A 27,976-nucleotide genomic window follows, 5' to 3' on the forward strand; every position below is an offset into this window, starting at 1 on the left:
TTTTTTTTTTTTTTTTTTTTTTTTTCAGACTACAAACGTTTGATCCACCTCTTCTACAGCAGAGGTCTACAGATGTGGTCCGTAGACTGCATAGATTTTGCCTTATAAAAAAGAAACAACACCTAAGTCCCTTGATGCCTCCCTATATTTATCCTCCATCCTCCCCAACTGGTGTTTCGAAAACCTAATCCTTGATTAGCTTGTGTAAGCCTCTTTTATGTGTTCTTGACGCATAGTGAAAGAGTAGAAGTTTTTCTTTGGGGATTGTTGTGGCTAGAGCTTGAAGACCGAGGGCCTTCATCACCTTTACAAGCTTATGGAGGTATAAAGTTGTCACCTTTATAGTTCTATGGGTTAGATCTAGACTAGCTTTGAGATTTTCATGCTTTTGGTCCTATGGTTTGGTTCTGGTGAGTAAAAGCTACTCCAGAGCTCAAGTTTGTCACTTTATATTGTTTTTGAGGATCTTGTGTCATAAAAATGAAGTATTTGTTGCTATTTCTCACTCACGCTAGAGTTTGAGATTATTAAAGAGTGTTATGGACCTAGGGTTTGGTCTTGGGCTCTATTAAGCCATGCAAAAGCTTAAAGCTGATGACTTTGTCGGTTAAGACCTTCCCAATATTTAGATATGTGAGTTGAACGTTTATTCTTTAGGTATTAAGATCTTAAAAAGTGGTTTTAGGCAACAAAGGATTACGTAGGGCGTAACCTCTGAGTACGCAAGGCGTAACTGGTTTGCACTGTATCCTTTGTTGTGGTCACGCAATAAACAAGGCGTAAGGATGGAGTACGCATGGCCTACTCCCAGAAGTATACTTGGACTATTTTTAAGCCTTGGGCCATTTTTAGTGGGTACAACTTGGAAAGGGTAAAATGAACTTTTACCCTATATATATATATATATATATATATATATATATATATATATATATATATATATATATATATATATATATATATATATATATAGAGAGAGAGAGAGAGAGAGAGAGAGTATGAAATGGACCTTTGATTAAGGGTTATTACCCTAATTATTAATTAGGGCCGATTTTTGATATGTTTAGTGTGAGGAGCCTTTGTAGCAGTAGCTTGAGTGTGTGATTTGTTTATTATCATATTGAGATGAGTATTCTCACTATTCTATGTAGGATGTTAGTTGTTTTTGTGATACTCGTATAGAAGACTTCAAGGGTATCCCATGACATTTGTATGAGAGAACATTGGGGTAGCCCATGACATTTGCATGAAAGACCATGTAGGTAGCCCATGACACTTGGATATTAGACCATGGGGGTAACCCATGACATTTTAAGGAAAAGACCATAGGGGTAGCCAATGACTTGGTTGTAATACCCTAAGGGTAGCCCATCACATTCCAGGGAAAAGACCATGGGGGTAGCCCATGACAGTTATATGCAAGACCGTAACGTCCCAATTTCACAACCAAATTTTTTCCAATTTATTAAGGTAAAACCCCACATTATAAAACCCGTGTTAAGAAAACTAATTGTTCTAGATTACACTTGTTAAAATCAGACTAATATAATATTGCAAAATCTTCATTGCTGCTGATGAATGTGTACAATCATTCTTTCGGCTTCCCACGATAACCGATGATACCTGAAAACAATAACAGCTGGGTAAGCACAATGCTTAGTGAGTTTCCCCAAAATACCACACACAACATAACACATACAAGCATGCATACTAGGTCCTCAATCATCGGACTGGAATACCCACGAGCCAATTAGTCATCGGATTGGAATGCTAACATGCAACAGGTCCAATCAACCATTAGACTGGAATACCCAACGTTTGTTGGCCTGCCGTCTCAACCCAACTGCTCTTACCGAGCTTCCGTGTCTACGACTTATAGTCGGCCCGCGCCTGGTATGTTAGCCTATAACACACAGCAGGACCGCCTAAGCCTTAATCACCACCATATGCCGACATATAAACAATCAAGGATCAAGTAGACACATAATACAAACAATTATCAATATGTACATGATCATGCAGCTTTTGTAGACACATCACCATAATATACCGTGAGGTAAACATTTTTGCTGATAAAGATACCTCCCATACACAATTATATCCTTTTACATAGAGTTGTTAATAGCTAAGGCATAACATAGACCATGTTTTGACGAAGCTACCCCTCCGAAACGCTCTTCATGTACGTTATGGCCTAAGAAGGTTACAACCTTTGATACTTTTACAACTTTAATTTCATTTAACTTTTTGGGGAAAATGACTCAGGAGGGTAAGTAACTATTGAGTTTGTTCATATTTGGTCCCGTTCATTTTTTTTATACCTAATATACCATCAAACTTGTTGTTTATGTTCACCATAACCTCTTGACCGGATATCACAAGTGATAGCCGGTCAAAATGGTTATGATGAACACAAACAAAAAGTTCGATGGTATATTGGGTACAAAAAAAGGAAATGGACCAAAATATGAACAAACTCAATAGTTACTTGCTCTCCTGAGTCATTTTCCCTAACTGTGAATGATTGATTTTAAAGTATCTAACATTTTTATGGTATATATTAGAACGTTTGAGGTACGAGACGTGCAAGCTTGTATGGAAAGGGAGGTTAATGAACGAGAAAAATTGCAGCCCGTATTGAAATGGAATACAAAGAGATGCAAGCTAGTATAGAAAGGGAAGGAAAGGCAACACAAGAATCGCACCAACCGCAAGTCCTACTTCATAAACAAACGAATGAACTTTTAAAACGATTCCTCCAAAGCAGTAATCCACCCTTGTCATTGTAGTTTTATTAGAAAATATCCATGTTTATGGAATATGTAGCGGACAAGTTTTAGATTTAGGCTTATTATCAATTGTTGAAATTGTTGAAGTGGATTATCTTTACTATTATGTAAAGCATTTTAGACATTTCTTGAAATTTAAGAGGTACCATACCTGCTACATCATGTACAATCAGTTTATGCTTACCATTTAATACACATATTACATTTCCGTTTCAGAAATTAATCACATTAAACATTAATGCTTCATAAATTAAATCAAACCATACTCTTCTATCAATTAAATGACTTTCCTTCTTTATCTTCCCAATTACGCACTGTTATCTTCGACCTTCCCCCATTAAAACATAAATTAAATCAAACCATACTATTCCATCAATTAAATGATCTCTAGTTTATTATAAACATTTTTTTTTGAAGAAAATGAAGCATTTTAAAACCAATAATTGGTATCAAACTATAACCATTGTATCATGGTGTTTGTATATTTAGTAGATTGAAAATCTTAAATGCGGGTGAGATATGTTTTTAGTGGTTGTCATCACAACATATGATTTTCCGGAGAGGTAATCATAAAAAAAAATTGAAAAACACATTGATAAAAAAATAAAAGTAAAATACTATAATAAATAAATAAATGGATAAACATTTATGTTAACCTTATAAATTAAAATGGTTTTAAGACTACAAAACAACTTTAAATAGATTGAAAATAAAAAATCGGATTGAATTATTACAACCGTACAACCCACCAAACCGGTCAAAGTTCTAATACAAGTTAAGATGTTACGGTTATTAGAAGTTAGCATTATGAATGAATGATTAATTGCAATTTGCAAGAAAATGATGCATAAATGGATTTATCAACGTTTGAGGATTGAAAAAATGAAAGAATTATCAATATTGTAACTCGGTTATACTTAAAGGTTTTTATGGTTTGATCTGATAGCCGCAAGGAAACTATTCACTGAAATAAATTAATCAACGTCCGGAAACTATTTGTTGCCGCTGCTTTGCGCGGGCACACCACTAGTATGTATTTGTTGCCGCTGCTTTGCCGATATATTAGTAATGAAATTTCGTTCACTGGTTAGCAATGAAAGAGGCACCTGTTAATTTCTTGACTGACCTGATAGAAGGAAGGTCAACCCTCAGACCGACTGACATTTAGATTTTTGGATGGGTCGGAGGGAAACACGCATGTGTGGATCTTACAGAGGTATCCCCTCTCGTGGGCCTACAGACAAAGTCACCAAACATGAGAGATCGTGCATGGAAGATCAACACGTGTTCATACCATTTGCATTTGATACGTTTGATTTCCTCACACTGGATGCGGTAGAGCTTCTTAAAAGAGTACAATGAATCATGCATAATAATGTTATATCTCCTAGATCTTCGGATGTAGTCTTTAAAAGAATTAGCTTTACCATTCAAAAAGGCTTAGCGGCACAACTTATTGCCCGTTTGACATCTCACTCATTGTACGATGACAATTAAAATATATGATTAACAAATTGTTAGTTTGAAAAAAAAATGTCATAAACCTGTAACTTAAACAGCAGTTTGTCTGTTATATAAACCAATAGGTAATTTCTCACCAAATAAATTTGTTGGTAAGTTGTTGCAATATTTATCTGTCAGAAATCCGTCACAAAACTGATCCATCGGAAATCCACCACAAAAATCACAAAAATTATTAGTGACGGAAAAGTACTTTTGTCAATGAACAAGAACAATCTACAAATTCATTGGTGAAAAAGACAATTTCGGACAGACTGGCCGTCGAAATTTTCCCATTTTGTAGTAGTAGTAATTTGTTTGTTTTCTAGTAGTGCATGATGATTACATATAGTTCACCGGAAAGACGTCCAACTTGTAAAGATAATAAACGTGATGATTAGGTTGTTCTAAATACAAGATAAACATTGTTGTATTATCAGATCCATATAATTAGGATCTTCATTTGTAATTATGTTATATATAATGAAAGCCAACCCTCAGGGTTATATTACGCCAAATATAAGATTTCTATCTTGGTATCAGAGCCCACGATCCATCTGATCTCTCTGTACCGAAACGGCGAAACCTTATTCCCGACTCTTTTGGTCTCCTTCCAAAGAGTATCTCTTCAATTCCCCATCATTTCTGCACTTGTAAAATCATCAACCATTGCTACCGCCATATCTTGCAAATTGACCCGTACCAACTTTCTGTAATGGAAGGCTCAGGTAATCCCTATTCTACGAGGCGTGCAATTGTTTGGCCATCTCGATGGCACTACACCGGCTCCCCCAGAAAAAGTGGTCACCGAACCCAGCACCGCCGAAAAAGAGGCAACAGAACCCGCTAAAACATCGCCTAACCCTGATTACCAGACATGGGTCATCCAAGATCAGGCTGTGATCGTAGGTCTGTTATCCTCCATAACTGAGGAAGTCCTCCCTCAGCTTATTCGATGTACCAGCACTGCCCATCAATTGTGGACATCACTCCACACAATGTTTTCTACCCAGCATCACAGTAATTCAATTCAAATCCGCACTTAGCTCTCAACAACAAGAAAGGGGGACATGACTGCTGCTGAGTACTATCAGAAAATGACCGGATTTGCTGATACAATGGCAAATATCGGTCAGCCAACGAATGATGAAGAAGTGATTGTGTATATGCTGGCAGGACTAGGGCCCAGACATAGTGATTTGTTTACCGCAATTACCGTCCTGAGCAATGAGCGAAAGGTAACGTTACCTGAATTTTATTCCTACTTAATAGCGCATGAAGCTCAAGCTACTGCCATAGGAAACACCGTTGAATTCACATCCTCTGCTAACTCTGCTTCTCGATAAGTATCAACCAACAACAACAATGCACCTCGTCGCAGTTACAGTAACAATAATGGTAATAATAATAATTTCAATCAGCGGGGCAGCTACAGAGGAGGAGGTGGCCGTGGTCGTGGTCGGAACTGTGGAGGACCACGCTTCCAGGTTTGTGGCATACCAGGTCATACGGCTCTCACTTGCAGAAACCGATTTACTCATGCTTATTAATCTGAAGACTATCATAGTGGGAACAGTGTGATGGCAAGAAGACACAATCAAGATCCAAATTGGTTTTTAGATTGCGGAGCAACTGATCATCTGACTAGTGACCTGGATCGGCTTACTGTTCAAGATCATTATCAAGGGAAAGATCAAGTGCAAGTAGCAAATGGTGCAGGTTTGTCTATTTCACATATTGGTCATTCAATAATTCCCGGTTTAAGTAGACCTCTTGTTCTTAAAAATGTTCTACATGTTCCTCATATTAGTAAACATCTTTTGTCTGCTCAACGACTCGCTTCTGATAATCGTGTTTTCATTGAACTTTATCCTAATGTTTTTTTTTGTTAAGGACATAGCCACGAAGAAAATTCTTCTATTCGGTAGAAGCAAAGGAGGTCTCTATCCCATTCCTGTAAGTCGTTTCAGAAGTCTTCAGCAGCATCACGGTCTGTCAAGTGTCAAGGTCTCCACCCCTCAATGGCATAAGCGTCTGGGTCATCCCACTTCAACAATTGTCAAGACAATTTTGAATTCTAATAAGTTAGGTCGTTCTTTTCATAATGAGTCAGTTGTTTGTGATGCTTGTCAACGTGCTAAAAGTCATCAACTTCCTTATAATAATTCTGTTCGTGTTTCTACTTTTCCTCTTGAACTAGTGCATATTGATGTTTGGGGACCTGCTCAAGTGTCCAGTGGAGGTTTTAAATATTATGTTAGTTTTGTGGATGACTATAGCCGATACACTTGGATTTATTTTATCAAACACAAATCTGATGTTGAGCAAGTTTTTTACACTTTTCAGAATCATGTAGAACGTCTCTTAAACACAAAAAATCGTTGTGTTCAGTCTGATTGGGGCGGTGAATATCATAAATTGCACCGAGACTTTCAAAAAATAGGCATAACTCATCGGGTTTCTTGTCCACATACATCTCCTCAAAACGGAGTGGCCGAACGAAAACACCGACACATAGTCGAAACAGGTCTTGCTCTTTTAGCACATTCATCTCTCCCCCTTCGTTTTTGGGATGAAGCCTTCTTGACGGCGTGTTATTTAATAAATCGCATGCCCGGTCGTACTATTGGTAATACCACACCCATTACACGACTTTTAAAAATTCATCATGATTATTCATTTCTTCGTGTTTTTGGTTGTGTATGTTGGCCCAACTTAAGAAAATATAATACACGTAAGCTCAGTTTTCGATCAACTCTGTGTGTTTTCTTAGGGTACAGTTCTATCCATAAAGGTTACAAGTGTCTGGACAGAACCACCGGTAGGATCTATATATTGCGTGATGTTGTCTTCGATGAGCATCGTTTCCCTTTTGCTTCCACTCCAAATTCCGTTATCTCATCTCCAGAAACTGATCCTGTATCCTTTCCTCAAACTGAACCGGCAATTGTAAATGATCATATGCGAAACTATGACTTGTCTGTTTTGTTAGCTAATGATTGTGATGCAGTTATTGTGACACCACCTCAAGACAAGACATCACCAGTGCAGGAATCATCTTTATTGCCATGTATATCTCTGGAGCAGCCACATGTGCCGGTCTCTCCTGCTCAACCAGCTCAGCCCATGCCGGTTCACTCACCAGCAGCACCGTCGATATCAAGCACATCTCCTTCAGATCTGGAGTCATCCCCGCTACAGCAGCCAGAAGCTCAGTCACCAGCTGCACCTATTTTTCCCATTCCTATGGCTGCTTTAGATGAGTCTCCTGTTGGTGTTCGCACTCGAGGACAAGCTGGTAAGACGTTTCCAAAGAAATTTCTGGATGGCACTCTTCGATATGACCCCACCAAACGAGCTTTTGCAGCTATTACACCTACCTCTTACCGTGTGGCTATGAAAGACCCTTCCTGGTTAACCGCCATGAATTCTGAATTCTCGGCATTACAACAAAACAAAACATGGTCTCTCGTTCCCAGGCCCAAGGGTGTTAATATTGTTGGGTGTAAATGAGTGTTGAAATTAAAGCAAAATCCAGATGGCTCTATTGATAAGTATAAAACTCGCTTGGTTGCAAGGGGTTTCACACAATAGTATGGGATTGTTTATCAGGACACGTTTAGCCCTGTTGTCAAACCTGCAACAATACGACTAGTCCTTTCTCTGGCTGTCTCACGTGGTTGGCATCTAAGGCAAATAGATGTCAACAATGCTTTCCTTCATGGTTTCTTAGAAGAGGAGGTTTATATGCAACAGCCACCTGGTTTTGAGGATACTTTCACTCCTCATTATGTCTGTAAACTTCACAAGGCCCTTTACTGACTGAAGCAATTGCCACGGGCTTGGTTCTCTCGTCTTCGTGATAAGCTACATCATCTTGGTTTCCACTCTTCTAAAGCTGACATGTCTCTTTTTATACTTATAAATGACGTAGTTTCCATTTATATGCTTGTCTATGTTGATGATATTATCATTGTTGGCTCCTCCCAAGTAGCTATAGATAAGTTAATACGTGCTTTGGCTCTCTCGTTTCCTATCAAGGACCTTGGGCGATTGAAGTATTTCTTGGGAATTGAGGTCCTTCACAATTCAGGGGGAATAACTTTGCTACAGCGCAAATATGCTTCTGATTTACTTCATCGTATGAATATGGAGAATTGTAAAGGCGTCTCAACTCCAATGTTACTCACAGATAAGCTAGATTGACACTCTGGAAAATTCTTGAATGAAGAAGATACTTTCAAGTATAGAAGTATGGTAGGCGGTTTACAGTACCTTACCCTAACAAGACCGGACCTTTCTTTTCCTGTTAATAAGGTGTGTCAATATCTTTCTAAGCCTACAGATGTTCATTGGGAAGTTGTAAAACGAATACTACGATATGTTAAAGACACGATGTCTACAGGGCTCCATATAAAAAGGTCCTGCTCCACATTGTTGAGTGTTTTTACTGATGCAGATTGGGCTGGATGCCTGGATTCTAGAAGATCTACTGGAGGTTTTGCAGTGTTTTTAGGGCCTAATCTCATTTCATGGAGCTCACGAAAACAACCAACCGTGTCACAATCTAGTACAGAAGCATAATACAAGGCATTGGCAAATGGAACTGCAGAAGCAACCTGGATACAACATTTACTTAAAGAGTTAAGAGTTTGTCAGACACGAGCACTGGTTCTTTGGTGTGACAACTTGGGAGCTACCTATTTGACAGCAAATCCAGTGTTTCATGCTCGAACCAAGCATATAGAAGTTGATTTCCATTTTGTTAGAGAGAAGGTAGCGTTGGGGGCATTGGATGTTCGTTTTATATCTTCAAATGATCAAGTTGCTGATGGACTCACAAAGCCTACAACACGGAGCATTTTGGAGAAATTGCGTTACAATCTTAACCTAGTAATGGTCAAGATTGAGGGGGAATGTAAAGATAATAAACGTGATGATTAGGTTGTTCTAAATACAAGATAAACATTGTTGTATTGTCAGATCCATATAATTAGAATCTTCAGTTGTAATTATGTTATATATAATGAAAGCCAACCCTCGGGGTTATATTACGCCAAATATAAGATTTCTATCTCAACTACCGCTGTAAGTCTATGCGTTTATGTGTTTACATAGATAGATAGAAAGTGGGTTACAAATGTGAAACGTACAGAAGCAAAAACTAAGATCTATTTAGTTGGAATTATAATATTTTATAATATTTTATAATATCTTTAATTTTATAATTATTTCAGTATGTAAAATAAAAACTAAGCTCAATGATTGAAGCTTGGCTTGACATCCGATAACTAATAAGGCGGAGCTAGGCTGAGACTCATTTAATACAATCTTAAGTTGAGATTTTAACGAGTCTATTGATCATGAGTAGTTCGGTTCGATTACACACATATGCTAATTAATTACATTAACCATTTATTTATGATGCACCTCTTTTGGACCTCATGTAGGGTCAGACAACAAGCATATTGTGTATATATACAAATTAACAAAATAGTTCTTTTTCTTGGAATCAATGTTCATTCAAAATGCTTGCTTCTGCTTTAGTTACTCTTGAGCTTTGATGCATGATATGTATTTGGGATTGAACTGGTGGAACCTTTATTGAAGCTCATTGATTGGGAACCAACACCAAACCCTGATCTATGAGTCAAGTACTCCGCCGTGGGTGGCTGAAACTCCAACCTTGTCATGCGGTGGGATGAACCAGTGGAGAGGGAGAGGACTCGATAGCTGTTGTGAAGACTGTGCTTCTTCACGGCATGCATCAGAAGTGGTATTAATCCTTCCATTGTTTTTGTTGATGATAAGTAGTGGTCGATATTTGTGGATGTAAATTTGATGAATGTTTTTGGAGGGTTATGATTTATGAACTTATTATGATGATGGTATATATATGGAGAAGGTGTGGCACATAGGTTTGTTAGACATTGTCGTATGTTGACTTTGTTGGTAGGATGTTGTTTTTGAACAAAACAAGATGTAAACCCGTGTTCATTTTTTAGGATATATGGATTAACTGGGGTGGGTAAGGTAGATCATGGAAGAGGTAATGGTATTCAACCAAATTTTTCAATGGGCGGAAGGGTTATTATTGTAATTTTTTTGGTCTTGGGAAAGTGGCGAGTAAACTGTCGTTTTTGACATTTCAAAACTTCAAACAAATCACGACCTTTATTTTTAGATTAAGATTAAGATTACAACCTTTATCCCTTATCCCTGTGATGTATTCTTTATACATAATTTTAGTCCACTAGGTCATTTTACAATTGCAGTTATTTAATATAAAATTAAATACGTCACCAGTGAGGCATCAAATGATGCTAAAGCCGTTCTGTAATAATAATAATAATAATAATAATAATAATAATAAATAATGATGTTACACATGTGCTTCAACCAAATGATGTTACGTGTTTCTCAAATAAGTGTTTTTAGTCTCTCGTGAGCATGCACACACACACACAAGAAAGGCCTGAATAGGTTTTACCAACAAATTCGGGCCACGATCAAAATCCATCATTAAGAACTCCAAGTAATACAGATTTGCAGACGATATGACTTAAATTTTGGCTTACACCATCTCCAATTTTATTTTATTTTTAGAATAAAATATTAAAATTAATATTATATTAGTCCAACTAACTTTTGTTTTTTATTTTAAATAACCATTGATTTTTTTTGTTTGTGTGGGACTCTTTAAACTTTCAAATTACGGTTTATATTAAAAAATATATTTAAAAAATGAGAAGGTCATCCGGTTACATGTATAAATAATATACACTTTACAGTTTAGTCCATTGAAGTGGTCCATGTGATGCTTACATGGCGGACACATGACATAATCTCAATGTTGACACATGATTTTAGCGTTGGTACGTTGATTTTCGAAAAAATTACATCGTAATTTAAAATTTAAGTGGTTGCAACGTTCAGGGAAGTCGGAACCCCTAGGGGTATAAGTGAGCCGAACTACTCGTGAGCTACTCAGGATCGACTTGTTAAAAGCTCGACTCAAGATCGAATTAAACGAGCCTGGGCCGAGCTCGAGCCTAAATATGAGGCTCGTGAGCCAAAACGAGCCTACACACACACACACACACACACACACATATATATATATATATATATATATATATATATATATATATATATATATATATATATATATATATATACTCATTTAGGCTCAATTAGGCTCGCGGGCCCACTAAATTGTTCACGAGCCGAGCTTGAACTTTATTTTAAGGCTCGAATCGAGCTCGAACTCGAGCTTCCTTAAAATTAAACGAGCCGAACTCGAGCTTGGTCAGGCTCGGGCTCGGCTTGACTCGTTTACACCCCTAGGAACCTCTTTGTCGATTTTTCTGTTACTTTTGTAATTTAAAAATTATTTTTATTCTCTCTGTCTCTCTCTCTCTCTGCTCTCTCTGTCTCTCTCTCTCTCTCTCTCTCATGGTTACTTTGACTAGTATTTTTTTTGATCATCATCTTATCACTACTAGAAACTTGACCTACAGTGATGGAATTTGCGACAGATTCTATCTGTAGCTAATTAGTGACAATTTACTGAGGGATCAGCGACGATACCAACAAATATTTCGATCAAAATAAATATAGTATTTTAGTAAGGTATTACTGAGGGATCAACGATGGATTGTCAAGATTTTATCGATAAAAAACCGTCCCTCGCTAGACCGTCGTGAAGTAAAACCTCCTAGTGAGGGAACAACGACCGATTGCAAAAATTAGAGGCCTTTTTTTCTTAACCCTCGCCAAACCCTCGCAGAATATCTACGACTCCTTTTTTTCATCCCCCACTTTTCTTTCTTTTCTTGTTCCCTCTTTTTATTCTCATTCCCTCTAAATTCTTCACAAAGCGAACAATTTCCTCCCAAAGCCTTAAATGACCGTCAAGTCTCTCCTCCGCCCCGGAAATCGCCTCCACCATAGTCAACCCTCATCGCTCATCTTTGAAGCCTTTGAAAGGAAAGCCTAATCAAAAATCACATCCTCGTTGGCTTTCCTCTCGGTCCGTCTCCCTTTCTTGTTGACTCGCCACTTAATTCCCAGTTAACGCCTTTCGATCTATTGGTTCATCATATACTGTTGATTTAGATCGTACAACTGCACATCAGCAACAACGACGTCGATCACCAGCAGTGTCGATCACCTGATAGGGTAGCGGCGGCGGTTCTGTTGGTGATCCTAATCCTAGCCAATTTCCCAAATCACCTGTAAATTTTAGAAAAACTTGAGTTTTGAATTAAGTTTGGTAATTGTGTTGAATTTAATTTTAGATTTATGGATTGTTGAATCTGGTATGGACTTTGGCAAATTTCCGTTGATTTACTCTGGTTCTTTGCATTCGATTGCAAGTAAATCAACTTACTACAGGCGAAGATTAAAACTACATCTTCAGAAAATTAGGCTACACAGGATGACAAATAGAAAATCATTACCAACTCTAAGCTTTTACAGGCTCCATTTTTCTTTATTTTCACACTTTCCTTCCTTGGGGTTGAGAAATTTCTGAGATTTTTTTGTTTGTATAGAATAAACTTTAGATTGACTCATAACTAACTAGTCTCCATTGAAATTTTTTGCTTCAATTCTCATTTTTTGGTGGAATTTTTGTAATTACTAAAATACATTATTTTTAGTTTCAAAGTAAGGGAAGAGTAATATTTCCATTTATTCATCAAAAGAAACGTCCCTTTTGAACCAAGAATGGATTTTCCTTGATACCTACTGAAATTGCCATATGCACGGGCGAAGAAAAGCCTATATCTGGGTCTGCGTCAACAAGTTATGATTCCTCTACTAAAGAATTCAAGTTGCAAAATAAAGAAAGCTCAATCTAGGATTTTTTTTTTTTTTTGGGGGGGGGGGGGGGGGGGGGTGGTCCATCGACAGGGACAACTGCCAGCAATTGAAAGAAAGTTGCGAACAGACCCTGCCTTCTAGCATTCATGCCTCATCTTTCAGAGAACAATGTATGTTGGCGGTTCTATTGATGACTATCTTATGAAGGTATACATTCCTTTATCCTAATGAAGGTAAATTTACTTTCTTTTAGTCATGTCTTCCATCTAATTTCACAAGAAACAAAATAATAAATTTTCCATAATAAATAAAATAAAATAAATAAAATTGTAAACTTACAGTTGGCAACCATGGGAGGTGGTTGAAAAGATCCCAATGATCCAACCCCATAATCAACAACCTGCCTTTGTTCTTCTAATTCTTTTTGCACCAATTTTCCATAACCCCCCCTATGTTTGACCAGTTAAGGAAACCTTAACCAAAATTCCATCTACTTATATTTTCACTTAATGGGTTAAATATAAGGGTGATATGGTAATTTAGTCTCTCATCCAGACCCTTATTCAGTCTAAGACTAAATAAACCGTCTGAATTAGACCAAGCGACCATTTTACCCTTACATTCCAAAAAACAAACTTCATATCAATCTTAACAAATTTTAACATGAGAGGAGAAGGGAAAATAGGTATAGTTAACTCATTTAGTAAAAAAAGAAAAGGATATCAGGATCACAATTTGTAAGATATTATTTACAAGGAATGCCACTCATTCTCCTGAAAGCCCTCAGAAGTTGAGAAGGGCAATTTAGACAATTTGAAACATGAAGTTGTTAGGAAATGTGATTTCCACAAAAAGTTTTTAAGGGTTCTCCCATTTACCAGAATTTCCAGATTGTATCTACACAGAAATTTAGTGATGCATGGAAGGTGATTCTCAGTTTTATTTATGACACAATTTTATATCATTCTGACATAAATTTATTTTTGGTTTCTAGTTTTTTAGAGCACTTCCAGAACTTGGTTTGAAAGGAAAGACTTGTGTATTGGTATTATTTTCTCCATATTTATAAGTTTGTTTTTACTTTTTAGAGCCTTTTCAGGGGGAAATTATTAACTAAAGGGGTGTTTGGCTTGTCTTTTGAGAGGCAAAAGTCCTTTTTGGAAAAGTTACAAAAAGTCAGGTTTTCCTAACTTTTCCAAAAAGTCAGTTTTCCTTCTATCTAAAATCCAAAAGGAGCTTCTAAAATGTTTCTACCAAACATCTTTTACATTTTATCTTTTCCAAAAAGGACTTTTATCCATAAAAAAGACAAGCCAAACACCCTCTAAATAGTTAATAATTTACATGTACCGTGCACACGCTAGTAGGACTAGGAAGGGTAAAATAGTCCAACAAAAGACTTTAGCTTTATATTGCATTCTTTTTTCTTTTAAACCAAAACCTCTTAATTTGTGTCCGTATTCCATATCACATGAAAAATTAGTTTTATTCTTAATAAGCAACCCTCGGTCTTTCCTGTTGAATGTCCTTGAAGTCATTCTAACTAATACTTTGCAAAATACAACTATACCCTTGTTTATAATTACATGACTAAATTCATGTTCAAAGGCTAGCTCTTTGGTTTGTTCACGTGATTGTCATCCTGATGCTATTCTCCATCAAGTACAATTCAACAAGGCTAACAAAATTGCATATTATTCTGAATTGCATAAGTATCATACTAAGTATGTCTGTTATGTTCATTCTCATTCAATATATATTTTATTTTTTACCACTCTTATCTTGTTGATAATAACTTTTTTTGGGCAAAATGATAGGAAATCTAAAATTATGGAAAGAAAGATGGGAAGCTTTGTGAATCCTGAAAACGAGTTTACAGAAAAGATACTAAGGTAAATTGTTCTTTTTATTACTTTTACTTTCATATTTGTCAGCATTTGCTTTCCAGAATTTGATTTCTAGAGTTCTTGGGTGGTACCTATAATTGTATTGATAAGGTTGGTTGCATGCGATCAAAAAAGGACCAATAGCACTAGAGACCATGAAGGTTAGTTCTGTAATTTTCTTCCTAATTAAAATTTATGCATCCATTTTTATAGATGCTTATAGTGCTATTAGTTTTGGTGTGGTAGATGGCACATAATGGTCAATACAAATGTTGAAAGATCAAACCCCAAAAGAGAAATTTCTAAAGACCAATATGCAAACACGATATTTTCTTTCACCAACATGTTTTTTCATATATTTATTGGTCAGAATCAGAATTCAATTGCATTCTAGTCCTGCATTTAGTTTAGTTTCAAATGAGTTATGAGTAGACAATAATGTCCTTCATCAATAGAAAAAACATACTTCCAACAAACACCATGTCTCCTTCCATTGCAGGAAAAAGTAAGTCGAACTTTGTTCGCCTAATTCCATGGGATTTACCAGGAATAGGAATCGGAATCCAATTCCATTATGATTCTTCTTTCGGATGCAAGATATGAAGCAATGGAGAAGATGTATGTGGAAATGCAAAATATGAAAAGAAATTGAGATTTTTGTAAATTATACTTGGAAATAAAATATCAATCAATATTAAACTTTGATATTTGATGATTTTGATCGTTTTGGTAAACATTGATATTTGATGTTTTTGGATGTTTTGTTAAAATTTGATAGTTGATTTTGGTATTTTAATGTTAGTGTTTGGTTTTGAGTTGTATAATTATTTGATGTTTTTGGTATTTTATTATTGTTTAGTTTGAGATTGTATAATTATTTGATGTTTTTAGTATTTTTTTGTTTTAGATTTGTAATAAAAAAATGTATATTATATATTTGCTAGGGATCAGCGGAAACAAAAAAAATCACATCTAAAATTTGCTAGGGATCAACGACGGAGTATAAAAGGACAGATATAGAGGTTTGCAAGGGATTAGCGACCGAATATAAAAAGACAAAAATAGAGTTTTGCAAGGATTAGCGACCGAATATAAAAAGACAAAAATAGAGTTTTGCAAGGGATTAGCGACGGAATATTTATTTAGTTTTGTTGTTGATGTCCTAAAATAACGGTATTAAGGGAGCAATGTGTGATGGATATTCGGTTGCTAAAGTTGTCGCAAGGAAAATCAAATCCGTTGCTAAATCTCTCACTAAGGCATTAACCACATTTTATTTGGCTATGGAGTAAGTCTCTCACAGATCCGTCGCAAAAGATCTTTAGTGACGGAATGGAGACTGGCTCATCTGTGGCTAAAACCCATGTTTCTAGTAGTATATGAACCCAAATCACTTAATTTTCAGTTTGATTCATGTGCATTTCTCCAAAAGTTTGTTATGGTAATCGTCTTTTTCAAATAATTACATTCGATTTGAGATTTTAGGGATAAAGATAACGGTCATGGTTTCTTCCAAGAAGAGACCAGAACACACATTACATTGAAGACATGAAAAAGGAACCAAAGTAAAGCTTATAAACAGGAAGATTATTCTGACGAATGGTGCTTCGTCTGCAAAGATGTTGAAGATTTAATTGCTTGTGACCACAAATGAGTTTCCGAAAACTATTTCAAATAGGTTTGTCACACATTTGGTCCAAGAAAGTGAAAGGATTTGACAAGTTTTCATACGTTTACAATAACATTCATGACAAAATCATCAGATCCTAAAGTCCTTAACCAAGAGAAATACGATAATGCCAAGAGAAACATGTGACCTGACTTAACCATGTTTAGAAACAAATGAACTGACCTTAATTAGTTTGACCGGAATTGAGCGGTTTCTTAGAACAAGAGATAAGTGGCAAAGAGCTAAGGCGGAGTCATGACGGCGGCAGCGGCCTGAATCCTCGGATTTTAACGACCCTTCTTGAGTTAATAGCAACGATAAATGGAGGAGGAATTGTTTCTAAAAGGAAACCAGGTTAATGATCTTCAAATGGTGAGAAACAAGCCCTAAAAGTGGTCCAACTAATTTTTTAGTAAAGAAAAGCCATATGGACCATTTTTTAAATTTTAATTATTAAAAAAAATAAATAAAAAGCTGCATGGCGTATGTGCAACCAGATCAAATACGTATTTTCCCATTCATTACAGGTCAAATGAAAGTTCGGTGATTTAAGGTACACAAAACTTTAGTGACTAAATAAATAAAAACCAAATAGTCGGTAGGATGATAATGATATTAACATTAAAAATTGAAAATTATTAAATTAGTGCTAATAGTGATTTATCGTCCGTTTTATTTTATTTTCCATTCTGTTTTTTTACACAAAATGAATATTCCAAGTATATTTATTTTTTCCAACTTATTTACATTTTATAATACCCTTTCAATTTAAAACCATGAGCATGACATCAACCCAAAAATCCCGAATATAGAAATTTATGAAAAAAAAATACCACGTACTGAGCCAAATACTCCAAATATTCATATCTACGACAATTAAATTAATGTGCCATTTGTGTAACTTTTTAAAACATGTGTCATCAGATTGTAAATTATAAATGGATGTAGGGGTATAAAAGAGATTTCACTTTATATTGGTTTGCTTAATATTAGGTGATTAATAATAAAATGATAATCATATAATTAATTTAATTAATTTGAATCTAAAATTTTGGAATCAATTGAATCATATTCTCTTCTTTACAGCTCTACATAATCAGCCATCGTAACCCTAGATTGCCTCGATCTATCTTCCTCTCCTAACAGCAAACATCAGCGCAACCATCATCGACACAACCTAACGCCACCATAAACATAACTATCGTCTCCTCTACACCGCATTAATTATAAGAAACCCGTCTTTTAACAATCATTGTCCACTTGGGATTAATTTCTAGGACTCGTTCATGCCGTGGTTGACTAGGTTAGGAATTGTGAACGGGTTCTCCAAGATCTCCCACCACCACAACAAGCGACATAGCGGAAAAATGTGGGTAGGGATGTTATTCGGGTCGGAACCGAACCAAACCGACCCGAATAAACCGAAAACCGAATAAGGGTAATTGTATGAACCGAAAACCGAACCAAATAAGCAATACGGGTTCGGTTCGGTTCGGGTATTATTCGGTTCGGTTCGGTTCCGACCCGAATAACCCAAATAACATGTAGAAGATGATTAATGAGTCGAATAACTCGAATAACCCGAGTAACCCGAATATTTTGTATTACTTTTGTAGCTTATGATTTCATAACAAATCTGTAACATCCCGAAATATCAAGAGTAGAGTTGAAGGGCTAAAAGAGTAAGTTGTGAAAGAGTGACTCGGCGAGTCCATGGATGGACTCGGCGAGTAGAGTCGCGAATGGGTCGCGTGTTAAGTAGCCGACTCGGCGAGTCCGTAAGGAGGACTCGGCGAGTAGGCGCTGAGTGGAGAAAACCCTAATTCTCGGGGTTGAGCCCTATATAAAGAACATTATGTTTTCCTCCTAGCCTCTTTATCACCCCTTGAGCCCCAGAAAACCCTAAATCACGGAGAAGCACCATTGTTGAGTGGATTGGAGCTTGGAGAAGTAATTGTTGAAGAATTTTGGGAGATTGAAGGCTTGGAGCAAGGGGCTTTGCTTGGATTCGAATTACATTGCAGTTGGGGCATCTCTTGGAGGTAATATCTCGTTCTTGGGCTATTGTTATGTTGTTTCTTCATTTTGGGGTTTGTGGGAACTTGTCTATGGATGTAATGGGAAGTCTAGAGGTTAGATCTGAGGTTGCTACCTCAGATCTGGAAGGGAGAAGAATCAGAGAGCATGAAAGTCCCTGTGTTGGAGTGTTTAGTGAAGCTTACATGTCCCAAACCCTAGCCCAATGTGCAAATGGCCTAGATCTCTTTGGATTCACGTAAAGTTTGCCACTTTACGTGATGGATGAGTGGTAGGAGGCTAGATCTATGTTTTGGAGCAATTGCATGGCCTGGAATGCTTCTGAATGGATTCAGACCGGTGGTACTCGGCGAGTCACATGGGTGTACTCGACGAGTTGCTTGAAGATGAGCTAGGACTCGGCGAGTTGGAAGAACAACTCGGCGAGTTGGATGAAGATGGCCTGGAACTCGGCGAGTTGGATGAACAACTCGGCGAGTAGGTTGATGATAGCCTTAGGCTCGGCGAGTCTGTTCTTGAACTCGGCGAGTCTTGTCGAAGAGTTCCAATATTTTCTGGTTGAGTCGAGAATCGGCGAGTTAAGGGATGACTCGGTGAGTTGTGTGCGAGTGGACTCAGAGTTGTGGGACTCGGCGAGTCTCGGGGTGACTCGGCGAGTTGAGTCGCGGACTGGGGAAGTTCCGGGCATGGGGACTCGACGAGTCGACGGGTTGACTCGGCGAGCAGGGTCAACCAGGAGGGTTGACTTTGACTGAGGACTTTGACTTTGACCAAGAGTTGACCGTTGACTTTAGGGTTTGGTCAGCGATGTGGCCTTTGGGCCAAGAGAGGGGTAGAATAGTCTTTTACCCTTAAGAGGGTGCATTGAGAGGATTGATTCTAGTCATGAGAGTATTTGCCTTACGTGTTAGGCGGTGGCGAGTTCGAGATTCAAGTGTGGAGATATCTGCTTTCTGCTTGCCAGGTGAGTCTTCTCACTATACTTTACCTTGAGTAGGTAACTAGAGTTATGTGACAGAGTATTGTATGCTATGTATGTTATGTGTTGTACTGCATTATTTCTATGTGATTTATGCTGTGCATGTTTACAGAGTTGGAACCGGAAGGTTCCTAGAGTTAGAACCGGAAGGTTCACAGAGTTGGAACCGGAAGGTTCACAGAGTTAGAACCTGAGGGTTCACAGAGTTTGGGTGCACGGACCCATAGAGTTATAGCCTCGAGTGGCTAATATGTGTTATGTGTGTGGTATTTTGGGGAACTCACTAAGCTTCGTGCTTACAGTGTTTGTGTTATGTATGTGTTTCAGGTTCTTTCAGGATCACGAGACGACACCGGCTTGATTGTACACACCAGAGAAAGAGTCATGTTTTGGAGGATCCTGGTTTTCTATGCAAGTGTAAATGGAGTTATGTTTTGTAATTCGATTATGAATGAGATTTTAAACAAAGTGTTTCTAGAATAAAATGATTATTTTAAATGAAAATTGTTTTGAAATTTACGGTGTTACAAAATCTTTTAAAAAAACAAATTAAACACTAAAAATTAAATATCCAAAACATCTATAAATCTATCTATAAGTATATAACCCGAATAACTTCATCAATATGGAATGAAACAAGTAAAAGAACATATATGGTTGTTTTCATTAAATTACCTTATTCAATGTCAAAGTCCCCATTGCTTGGACTTATAGAAAAAAAGTTAACTGTTAACATAGCATATTCAAATTTCAATTGATAACATACATAATAACACATTTAAAGATTGAGTAACTTATTAACACATCCAATTTTCAATGAGTAACATACATAATAACACATTGAAAGATTGATTAGTAGATTAAGATACAAATTCTTACTTGTGTTTCTTGATTTGGAACCCAATTTTCCATGAATTGAATGGAGTAGAAACTAGAAAAAAAGATGAGGAGATGATTCATAAAAGTTTGAAGTACGGAAGTCGATCAAAAACTAATGTCGAAGGAGCAATTGTCGATCAAAAAAATTGTCGGAAGGAGCAATTCGCAATCAGTAACTGTCGATCAAACAAAATTGTCGCAATCATCAATATGGAAGTAGACAAGTAGTCGACTCGATTTAGTGTAATAGGATATTTGATTTGGTGTATTAAGTGGGTAACGATCTTCGATTTGGTTTTTTTGGGATCGATTGTGATGATCACAGAACCAAATACGTAAATTGTGCAAGGGAAAAAAACGACTCTTCATATTCGGTTCGGTTCTTTAGACCGAATAAGCCCTTATTCGGGTAACCTGGACCGAATAACCCGAAAACCGAATAAGCCTTATATAGATACCCGAAAATCGAATCGAATTGCTTATTCGGGTCTAATTCGGTTCGGTTCTCGGTTCGATTCGGGTTTTCGGGCCAAATTCTCATCCCTAAATGTGGGTATTGGATGAAGCTCCGACAAGTGTTAGGGAAATACGAAATAGGTATAGAGAAAATCTGGATAACAACTGGATAACAAACTGAAATCGTGTAAAACACTTTCTTTGTTTGATATTTCGACCCTATTTGCCTTGGGTATCACGAAATCCAAACTGAGATAATTCCTGCTGTAGCAATTCTGATTTTAGGCACAAAATCAGAATTAATTTTGAGAAGATTAAGAGAGAGCGTTTCTAGTTTCCTGTGTTTCAACGGGAGTCGTTTTTTCCTTGATTTATCCAACAACAGATGAATCAAAACTGTTGTCATCTTTCAAGAATTACAAATTAAACCTTGTACCCTAGATTAGGTTCAATACTAACAATGTTTAGTAAATACTAGTGTGTACTCTCACACCTCCTAACTTGTATTATAAATAAAACATTATTCTTGAAATACTTGTTAAGTCCATTATACTAAAATATATTTCGTCATAAAATCACCAACAACAAGTACCTTTCTTGGCCAATGATCTTCCGGTAAATTGAATCACCGCACCATTTAAATAATTAATTCCAAATTTAATTTAACAACTTTCTGAAGCATGGGTACAAGATGCTGATGTGATGAACCCAAAATGTATGGCTTCTATTAGTATTTGTATTTCCATTTTAGAATATCCAATTTCATAAAACTATACATGATTGATGCTTTGATTCGTATTCTTTAAAGAAAAGTACTTGGTTACAAAATTACGTACTCTAATAAAAAAAATTATTTAATGCAACATATTAATATTTTTACGAGAAATGATAGGTGCACACTTTTAATTGTGTCTACTTCCCATCTTTGACAAGATGACCAATATTATAGCTTGCATAGTCTAAAAATTGAAATATAGATACTAACAGAAGCAAGAGTAAAACATTTAGTTTTATGCAAATTACAAGTGAAAATAACATAATATCAATCAAATTTCATCACAGAAAATAAACCCGGTGTCTGGAAATTACAAGTGAAGATTAAAAAGTAGGTAGAGATCATCAATTAATTCCAAATAAATTGAATAACCGCATCATCTACTTTGTTTGCTGATCACTTTTCTTTTCCTTTTTTTTTTCCTTAAATAATGTCTTTATTATTTTATTTATTTATTTATTTTGGCTCATAATGAATATAATTCATACATATAACTAGGAGCTTTTCAAGGAATTATAAAAGGTACAAACTACTTGTATCGTTATCAATCGTGTAATAATTCTAAAATGAATATTTTTACAGTCTCTATTTAGTTCTATACATTTTATTCTAACTTTTTTTTACATACAACCTTTGAGAGATGCCATTTGTTTACACAAAACCATATAGCAATTTAATTTGCTTTTGATTTAATTATTTAATAGTTTTTTAGCTTTATAATTTATAATCACAAATGTATTTGATGATTAAGTCAGATTACTTGTTAATTATTCATTGATGATTAAATCGTATTACTTGTTTGTTTTCTATTTTACTAGTAATTACATTGATGATTAAATCATATTACTTGTTAGTTATTCATTGATGATTAGGTCATATTACTTGTTTATTTTCTATTTTAGATTAAGCCATATTACTTGTTTATATTGTTTTCACTTGGTATTTTTCGTTTTACATTGCATCCATCAATGACATGCAATTTGTATGTATTCAGGTGCATGGTGAGATATGGATACACATATATGTACAAAGAAAAAGTTTTATGATTAATTTTTTATTGTATTTTTTCTATATATTGAATTATATATTTCATTTACCGTTACAAATGTAGTTGATTTCTTTTAGCGATACATTGTATTTTATTTAATGATGATTACAAATATAATTTATATTTTATCTCTGCATGTGTTATTCATTTATGATTACAAATGCATTAACAAAATATAGTCATACATTTATACAAGGTCTCTATTTTGAGGTGAATACATTTATACAAGGTCTCTATTTTGAGGTGATTTAATAATTTACGAATATTATTGTATTAATACAAATGTTTGAATTCAATCATGGTATAGTCTATCATTTATAATTAATTATTTAGTTTTATTCATTGATGAAAGAAATCGTATAAATCAAATGATACAAAAAAAACATTGATTATATATATATATATATATATATATATATATATATATATATATATATATATATATATATATATATATATATATGATTACAAATATTCTAAATATTTTTTTTTCAATATCTTTTAATATTTGATTGATAAAAACAAAGCAAAGAATGTTTATTTTTTTTTAAAATTTATAATGTTAAATGATAGTTTCGTATTAGAAAGATAGAATCTTTATTTTATAAATGATGTATCTATAGTTTTGGAAGGTGAAAGTTACATTTGAATCCATTAATTACATACTAGGTGTAAAACCCGTGTATTACACAGGTTGATTAAAAAAGAAATTAAATATTAAAATATAAAAAATAAATATTTTTTAAAATAAAATTTTGAAATAAGAAATAAAGAAATGTATTACTTGCAATTTAATATCATATTTATGACATTTAATATTTTACATATATAAATATATAAATATTATGTGGATTTTTAATTTTAAAATTTAGAAAACCTAAAAATTAACATGTGGATATTATTTATTTAAAAAATATCACAAAATAACATGTGTCAAAACTCATGAGAGATTGACCAAAATGGATCTTCATTTATTATAACAAATAAAGAAATGTATTCATTGTAATTTAATATCATATTTATGACATTTAATACTTTACATATATAAATATATAAATATTATGCTGTTTTTTAATTTTAAAATTTGAAAAACCTAAGAATTGACATGTGGATATTATTTATTTAAAAATATCATAAAATGATATATGTCAAAACTCATGAAAGATTGACATGTGGCAAAATGGATCTTCATTTATTATAGTTGATAACCTATTCATATTCAATTATATTATACTAGTTTATAACCCGTAAGAACCACAGTTATATAATTAATTAAACTTTTAAAATAAAAATTAAAAATTATTAAATAAATATGTGAAATTATATCACTTGACAATTTGTATTAAGTTTATTTTTATATTTATTCTAATGTTATTAATTTAATGTAATTAAAGTGAGAAATTTAAAATTTGAAATTTGAAATGGAAAATTAATAGGTTACAAATGACATGTATTAATTAGAAGATATAATATGATGACACATGGCAAAAAGATAATAAAGTATGCATTAATTAAGAGGCCTAATAAGATGACATATGTCAAAAGATAAATGAAATTATTCTTTTATTAGATAGGGAGATATATATATATATATATATATATATATATATATATATATATATATATATATATATATATATATATATATATATATATACTAGTTTATAACCCGTGAAACCACGGCTACAAAATTAATTAAACTTTAATAGTTAGAACACAAAAGTATTAATCAATTAAAATTGTTAATTTAAATAAATATGTGAAATTATATCACTTTATAATTTGTATTAATTTTATTTTAATTTTTATTGCATTGTTATTAATTTATTGTAATTAAAGTGAAAATTTTAAAATTTGAAATAGATAATTAATAGGTTGACAAGTGACATGCATTAATTAAGAGGTTTAATAGGGTGACACATGGCAAAAAAAAGAATAAAATGTGTATTAATTAGAAGGCCTAATATGATGACACATGTGAAAAGGAGATTAAAACTATTCTTTTATTAGAATAGGGATTGTATATTTTCTTTTATGCCCTTAAGTAACGATTGATCCACAATTATTCTTGCATTCTCAACCTTATCACATTCTCAATATAATCTCTCATTCTCTCTCTCTCTCTCTCTCTCTCTCTATATATATATATATATATATATATATATATATATATATATATATATATATATAGAGAGAGAGAGAGAGAGAGAGAGAGCATATACACGACCTTTTTCTTAGATAATATAGCGACATGCTTTATTTTTTTTATACATAGTAGCAAAATACTTTATTTTAATTCCATAATAGCAACATACATTATTTTTTTTTTACCAATATGCACATTATACTTACATTTGTAATCTATAGTAAGTACATATTTTACCTTTTTTACCAAGAAACAATGCACTTATATCTCTTTTGTCTATAATAACAGTATATTTTGTTATATATATATATATATATATATATATATATATATATATATAATAGAAACATAATATATATTTTTATCCATATCAGTAAGATAGTTTACTATATCTATCATAATAAATGAAAATGTTATTGTCACTTGTCATTCTCTCATTTATTTAGATACGTGTCATTTTGTCATAATTTTGAAATATATTTATTTTCCACTTGTCACTTACTTCATTATTTATTTCCACTGTATCATTAATTTAGTTTTCATAAATTAAACCTACTATAATAACTATTAATTTCAAATTTCAAATTTCAAATTTCAAATTTCAAATTTCAATTTCAAATAAATTTACACTTTAAACATTTGTATTTAATATTTTATTATAATAAATCATTTATTACACGGGTCTAACAATTAAACACATAATTTTAATTAATTTATTTTTAGCATGTTTTTCACTTATTTCATATTTCAAATTCAAATAAACTCTTCATTTAATTGCTCCTGTTTAACATTATGTTTTAATTAACCCGTACAATATACGAGTTTCACAACTAGTTTATCAATATATTCAATGTATTTACATATTTTTGTGCATAATAGCAACATACGTTTATTTTTATGCATAAAAACACAAGAATTAAATAAGTATACCTGCTGAAAAAAGGATGTAATTGTGGAGTTATGGGTCACACTTATATGTTCCTTGTTACCATGAATGAATATGAGACTAAAGAAATGCTCTTAATTACAAAGGACTAAAGGAATGTTCTTAGTTACCAAGATTAGAGAACAAACTTAGTGTAAAATGTTCCACTCATGCTAGTTTCCAAATAGACCGAAATGATTTTACTTCCTATTCAGTATACGTCTTTATCATGAATATAGAAGTTGTGCATTGGTGTAGCTATAAAAGGAGCGCGATTGCATAGTTTATAATAAAGTGGGACTATACTGATGCATCTTACTCAACTCAAGAGGCATCCTAGATAATATTAATGTTGAGTTAGAAGTAGTACCGATCATTGAAATACCTATAGAGATCAATGTTACAAAACTTGATATTCGCTACTCGTTCTATCAACCGGGAAGTAGCAAGTATTTAACCTAGACGGGGAGTATATATATATATATATATATATATATATATATATATATATATATATATATATATATATATATATATATATATATATATATATATATATATATATATATGGTTTAGGTTCTATGGAAAACAAAAAACCCTAAAAATCATAAAAATGCATTAAAAAATACTTAGAGATCACAAAATTTTTTTTTTGAATTTTTTTTATAAAAAATCGCAGCTTTTTATAAAAATTCGTTGAAAAAAAATAAAAAATCAAATTTTCTTTTAATAAAAAAAAGTTTTTTTTTCAAGTTTTTTTTTGAGCGATTTTCTTTAAAAACATACGATTTTCTCATAAAAAATGTCAAAAAAAAAGTTTTGTGATCTCTAGGTATTTTTTTTATGCATTTTTATGATTTTTAGAGTTTTTTTGTTTTCCAAATAACCTTTCCCTATATATATATATATATATATATATATATATATATATATATATATATATATATATGATAAAAATATTTTGTTTTTTATCTGAAAAACAGCTAAGCACACATGCTAGATTTATAACATAATCTTAAAGCCAAAAGTAAAGCTGAAAACACTAAGGTGCTATTTGTTTTCGAAGGCATAACACATTTGTAATGTGGAAGAAAGAAATTGTTTATTTTATAAAGTTTACAAAGTGCATAAAAACTAACGTTTTAAAAAGGTATTATCTTAAACTTAAAAAACTTTTTCATTAATTGTAGTTTTACAACACTGAAATTTAATTTATGAAAAACATTATAACCGTTTTTTTTTTTTTTTTTTTTTTTTTTTTTTTTTTTTTTTTTTTTTTGCAATCCTGTAACTTTCTTGTGTATAATCATGTATATATGACAAAATTATGATACGTTTAAGAATAAGCTGATCAGATTCAACCAAAACAACAATAAGATATTTCAAAAAAGCATAACCATCAACATAAACACAAGAACTTGAGAATCAATTGAAGCATGATTCAACATAGATACATACAAACACAAGATCGAATTAGAAGTTTCATGACCTAATTATGTGGTTAATTTTGATTTCTAATAAAATGTTATAGTATAATATCATGAGTAATTAACCAGACACACAAATACAAGAACTTGAGTTGTTAAGTAATGTCAATCTCATGTTAGGGAACACATTCCAAAAGTGATAAAAGAGAGAAAATAATAGATGATAGATTTGAAGGGGGAAGAGAGATAAAAAAAAGGCAGATATATATCGAGAAGGGAGAGAGGAAAGAACGTTACATGAGGAGGAGGTGGTGGTGATGTACGCAGCGCCGATGTGGAGGTCATTGAAGGGGATGGCTGGTGAAGGGAATGGTCTGCGAGAGTAGCAGAGGCATGAACATGAAATTAAATTTGGAGGCGTGTAGTTGAAGAAGCGTACAAGGTTAGACTTTTTTGTTAAACCTTAAAAGTGACTGTCCAAGTCATGTAAGAATAGATGATGCACATACATTAATTTTGACGTCTGTGATCTTCTAAACTACAAAAAGTCTTTGAGCAAAAAGTCTTCTTTCCGTTGACAAAAGAGGCCTAGAAGAGGTTTTGCAAAAAAAAAAACAAATACCACCTGATTGAT

General features: G+C 33.7%; 1 protein-coding gene across 6 annotated transcripts; it reads right to left on the minus strand.

The window, feature by feature from the left end:
• Positions 1–1,412: 1,412 nt before the first annotated feature.
• Positions 1,413–27,974, minus strand: LOC122198307 (uncharacterized). Of its 6 annotated transcripts, none has more exons than XR_008232483.1 (5): positions 27,640–27,956; positions 16,854–17,009; positions 13,455–13,564; positions 1,700–12,524; positions 1,413–1,623 (listed from the first exon to the last, which is right to left on the minus strand). XR_008232483.1 is itself a non-coding variant. In XM_042902827.2 (3 exons), exons 1-3 carry the CDS (start codon positions 27,685–27,687, stop codon positions 1,516–1,518), a joined length of 312 nt encoding a protein of 103 aa, XP_042758761.1. In that variant the 5' UTR covers positions 27,688–27,956; the 3' UTR covers positions 1,413–1,515. The 6 variants fall into 6 exon arrangements, 1 of the variants encoding a protein (XP_042758761.1); XR_008232482.1 differs by lacking the exons at positions 1,413–1,623; positions 1,700–12,524 and adding an exon at positions 12,819–13,381 and having other exon boundaries at positions 27,640–27,716; positions 27,852–27,974; XR_008232484.1 differs by lacking the exon at positions 13,455–13,564.
• Positions 27,975–27,976: the final 2 nt, after the last annotated feature.

Source organism: Lactuca sativa, chromosome 5 (genome assembly GCF_002870075.4).
Source record: "Lactuca sativa cultivar Salinas chromosome 5, Lsat_Salinas_v11, whole genome shotgun sequence".
Taxonomy (NCBI): Eukaryota; Viridiplantae; Streptophyta; class Magnoliopsida; order Asterales; family Asteraceae; genus Lactuca; species Lactuca sativa.